Source organism: Geospiza fortis, unplaced genomic scaffold, assembly GCF_000277835.1.
Source record: "Geospiza fortis unplaced genomic scaffold, GeoFor_1.0 scaffold112, whole genome shotgun sequence".
Lineage (NCBI taxonomy): Eukaryota > Metazoa > Chordata > Aves > Passeriformes > Thraupidae > Geospiza > Geospiza fortis.
Window position 1 is genome coordinate 26504385 of NW_005054298.1, and position 5118 is coordinate 26509502.

The 5118-nt window shown below is 38.5% G+C and overlaps 1 protein-coding gene across 1 annotated transcript in view; it reads left to right on the top strand.

The window, feature by feature from the left end:
* The window catches only part of ANKRD44 (ankyrin repeat domain 44), a 73740-nt gene extending 69094 nt beyond the window's left edge, over positions 1-4646 (top strand). The window contains 1 exon segment of the mRNA XM_031056000.1: positions 39-4646. Coding sequence (XP_030911860.1) covers positions 39-304 — 266 coding nt within the window. The 3' untranslated portion in view covers positions 305-4646.
* Positions 4647-5118: the final 472 nt, after the last annotated feature.

The following is a 5118-nucleotide window of genomic DNA, read 5'->3' on the forward strand; positions in this document are numbered from 1 at the left end:
TCAGTACTAACCATTGCCTTGTCTGCGTTTGTGCCCAGGTCATACGCCAGCCCTGGCTTGTGCTCCTAACAAAGACGTGGCTGACTGCCTGGCACTCATTTTGGCTACCATGATGCCTTTTTCTCCCTCCAGTTCAGTGACGGCTTTCAACTTCGCTTGTTTTAAAAAAGACAGTTTGGGCAGGACGCACCTCTGCGATGGCTCCGCTGTGGGCACCATTAACTCTTATGATAAGCCCTTGAGTAATAACATAGGAACAGAGGATGGGTACAATGAAAATGATTCGGATTCTGAAACATTTTGACTCATTGGTATTCAAAAACTTTTTTTGTTATTGTTTCATTTCAGCTTTAATTTTTGTCTTTTTAAACAGCTTAAATCCCACAGTTATAGTCTTAACTATTATTCTTGACAAGTAGGTATTGAAAGATTTGTAGTGCTGATAGAATCAAGGCTTTAAATAACAAAATTAGAGGGATTTACTGGAACATATTCCTATTACAGTTCTGCAGCTTTTCAGTTTCCTGATGTTTTCTTTAGGCCCAAAGTGCCCCTGTGGAAAGTCTCTACCTCTTATTTTAAGTAGAAAAAGAGAAAATGCCTTTTTTCTTTTTGACAGCACAAATAAACAGGGAACTGTTTGTAAGAGTTCTTTCACCTTTAGTGCACAATCCTATTTCCAGCATAGCCTTCACAGGTTTGAGCATCACCCCTTTCCTATGTTTGTCTGTTTCCTGCTTCCAGGGGCTCTGTTAATTAGATAATTTTTTTACATGAACCAAAGGTAAAGTTGTAATCTTAAAACTGCCTGTATTACTTTTCTACAGGAAATGAAACCTTTTACATTCTGCCTGTATTAAGCACTTAAACGTACAGAAGGCACTTTTTACAGTTCTTAGTTGCAGTACACAATTAGAAAAATGTAGTTGTTAATTCTAAAGGCCAAATTCTGCTCATCCCACCATATTTTCCCATGAACATCACTTCTGTAAAATGCTAATCACTTGGCCCTTATTTTTTTCAATTCAGCACAAATGTTTATTTGCACTACAGAATTAGGGTCATTAGATGTTTCTGTCACCTGAGCCATTAATCATGAATCCAGTACCAGTAAAAAAAGGGGAGAGGGGGAGAAATGTGTAGACCAAGGTGTACGTAAAAGTTTCTAGTGATTTGCCAACTTAAATGGCGCTTTTTTCCTTTTCTATGGTTAAATAATTTATTTTTACTGTAAACAGTATTGAATTTTAAAATACTTTTGCCAGTGTTTGGATTAACAGAGCAAAGGCAAAGCAATGAAAGCGTAACACCAAAAGTTGAAATACCAAACATCAGAAACAAAGCAGTGTACCGTGAAGGGGACCAGAGATAGATGCTAAAAAGCCTTTTGTCACCAGCTTTTAAAGCAGTGTCAACTTTGTGAATATGTTTACTCCTTCTGCCAAAGTTTCTAGGTCAAATGGACCCCGACCCTCCTCTGCAACAGATGTACAAAAGGAAGAATGAGACTTTGTAAACAAAAACAAAAAAAAACCACAAACAAAAAACTATCATGAACTAACCAGCCGTACCAAGAGGACCAAAATGCTTCAGTAATTCAGTTGAAGACTTTGCTACTTTTATTTTTTTGTTCAAATGTGAGTGACATAATGAAGTAGTTTTTTCTAAATGATAAAATATAAACTTTTGAGGTAAAAGTAGTCTTGGGTGAATTTTACATTTTATGACACAGGTTTCAAGTTGACATTTTTAACTGATGATGTGTTGACCACAGGTGGGGTTTTTTTCCCAGACTTAAGAATATGTTCATATACTTTTAATGTAAATGTGTTTCTATTTATTTGAGATTAAACAAATGCCCAGGAAAAATCACTATGGCTTGTTCTCCTAGTTAGCATTTGTGCATACTGAAATGAAATGTGAATCTGGCAAGACTGAGGGCCTGAGGAGCAAAAAGGAAGGGTGGATGCACATCGGGAGAGTGCCCATCTTGTATGGAATGCAAAGGTCCACTGGCTGTGTTGGGAAAAAGCGGAAAGCAAAACACCTTCCTTTGTTAAAGAGCTTAAGAAGGATCCAGCCCCTTGCCAGACAGGTGAGAAAACCCACACAGCTGTGGCAGAGCATGGAGTCAGGTGTTCCTGTCATTCACACTCAGCTTGTCCCAGGCCTGTGTCTGTGCTGGGAGGGTGAGATGAGCTTCCTCGGTGCTCGCTTTTGGCAGAGTAAAGGAAAAGCAAGGATTTGAATTTTAGTTGCAGTTTTTATCCCTGTTCTGCTGGATTGTTGAAAATCTATTGGCAGATTTCAGTCCTTTAATTAGGAAAAAAAATAAATCTTAAGTTTATTTTGCTTTACTAAAATGGAGTATTTTTTCCTTGAATGTTAGCAATCTTCCAAAGTTTATAACAAAAAAACCCCACCTTTTCTCTCAACTTTGTAGTTTCTACAGTAGAATGACAGAGAACCTACAACCTTGGTTTTCTCCTCAGAAATAGCACCAAATAACATTTTAATTCGTTTTTCTCAGCATTTTTTTCTTTTAAAAGTTGCAGAATAGCAATAACCACCTTACTTAAAACACTGAAAATAAGAAGAGACAGCAATTGTTAAAATTTTCAGTGGTGCCTGTTCCAAAATGAATAGTAATCCCAAATTTTGGGGTTTTTATTATGTAGAAGGATGGCATTGAAAACAAACATATGGGAAATAGCTGCCACCTGTCTAACAGCAGAATCAGCATTTTAATCTTATTTTAAGCAGAAATGTAGGCAGGCTCCTTGGCAGGATTACTTGTAAGTCTCACCCTAAAATACAGAAAATTACACTATCCTACATGACAGTGCTTCATTAAGAGAAAACCAGCCCTCTTTATAAAAAGTTGTTATATTATTTGAAGCAGCCATTTTAAAAGTCTCAGTATTTTTACCTGCCTAGACAGTTACTAAAACTTCTAATTGTGATACCTCATAACACTGGTAATTGTGGAGTGCAACAGCTGCTGCATCCCAGAAGTAGAGGTGTTTTATTTCTGAGTCCTGCTGGTCCTTCCAGGAGCCAAATCCAATCTTTACCAATGAAACCCCACAATGCTGCCAGGATGCAGCATTCCAAAAAGCACAGGAGCATAGGCTGTGCTCACCTCCGGGGCACTGCACAGGTCTGCACTGTTTGAGGGCGCTGGATTTAGGAGGAAAACTGCCACAAGCGAGACACTGGGAAGTAAGTGCTCAGTGTTGGCCTCTCCCACATCTCATGTGAGTTACCAGAATCCCTTTTTTTGTATGCTAGCACATCAATCTGTAATTTATCACATGTAGAAATCAATGTGTAGTTTATGGCAGGTATATAAGCATGCGAGTAATGTTACTCTTGTAAATAATCTCCTTGCCTTTCTGTGGACTCCTTACAAGAGTAATCATACAGAATCGTTGCACTTAACCCTGGATCCTGCAACTTAACACACGTGGACAGCTTCTGTGTCTGCACCCAGCAGAGGGCACCTGGGGAGGGGCAGCTCCCTGCCCAGGTGTGTTGGCAGGATTGTTTCATCCTGCATTTTAACCACAGCTGCAGGTGGAATCCAGAGCAGGACGGGCTCCCAGGTCTCTCTCATAAATACTGAGTTACAACCTCCGGACTGCCTGAAATAGCTGTGAAATAGCTCAGGGGATTTCTGTTCATCGCTACTAAAAGGGCACCATAATGTGTTTGGTACTTTTATGCAGTCAACAACTGCCAGGTTATTGAATTAGAACAAACACATGAAATGAATTGTTTATCCATTGTACTGTTGAGAAACTTGGTTATGTATTTGAGGATGATTTAAACAAAAAAATTTGTGATTTTTATTCTTAGTCATGTAAGAAATATTAGAGTGCCTTTTTATATTTGTGTATAATGGAAATGTTTTGTGAAACTTGTCTTTTTTTTCATTTGAGTGTTATAAAAGCAATATATTACCAGTAAATTTTCATTTCAGACCTTCTTTGAATGTATAAAGTGTTTCTTCTTTTCATATGTTCTACCTGCATTGAAATGAAAATTAATATGCTAAATTTCTATAGGAATAATGTATAATTTTCGCAGCGCTGAAAATGCTTTCTTATTACACAAAAAGTAAACTTAGGTCAGTGTTATAGGAAAGGGCGTTTTAAACTAGTGACAATCTTGAGTGTGTGTATAAAATGTAATTTTATGCATTTCTTATGCAGTGATCTACATATTAAAGCCAATATCTTATGTTTTGTAGGTTTTGTCTTATATTTTATGCTTTAGCATGTGCAATATATCTTTACAAACCATGGTGATACGCATCTGGTGCCAGTGTTATATTTTGCATAACATTTGTAATAAACTATATAAAACATTGTTTGATGGTTTCAGTGGGGTTTTGTCGGTATTGTTTGCTTTTGTAAATTGAAGTTTAAGGACTTGGGTAAATGTCACATATGAAATGAGGAAAAAAAACTGAATTAATTGAATGACTTGGAATTCAACCTGAATCTTCTCAAGCACAGTTTAGTAACTTTTTAAACTACTGAATGCTGTATTAATGTAATAAAGAACCCTAACTGTAAACTACTCTTGCAATGCATTCAGATGGTTATTTTTACAAATAAAAATGGTACAAATACAGTGGAAAACTGAGTAAATTTTGTTTCTTTTGGGGGAGCCGGGGAGACTTAAGTATTTCTCAGTGAAGATGAAAATGCAACTATTTCCTACTTCCCTAATATGTAAATACCCCTTGCCCCAGAAAGCTGATTTTGCTTTCTCTGTAGATTCGGAGAAGGTGGGGGAAGAAAATAAACCACCATAGTAATTTTTTTTTTCTTTGCTCAGTCATTAAATACTTTACTGGTTTCCCTGGTGAGCCCCACCCGCACTGCTGGGTGTGCCCTGCAGCCGGCTGGGGCAGCAGTCCCACAGGGACTAAAATGGACCAGACAGCTTAAAGACAGCGAAAGTAAGGTGTTAAAAGTAACCCGAATTAAAGCAAACAAACAAAGGGTCCGTGCCCGGCGGGGTTTATTTTCTGGCTGTGCCCCCGGGCCCGCCCGAGCGCTGCGGGGCTGAGCGGCCGCGCCCCCTCACGGCCCCGGCGCGACGCCCTCC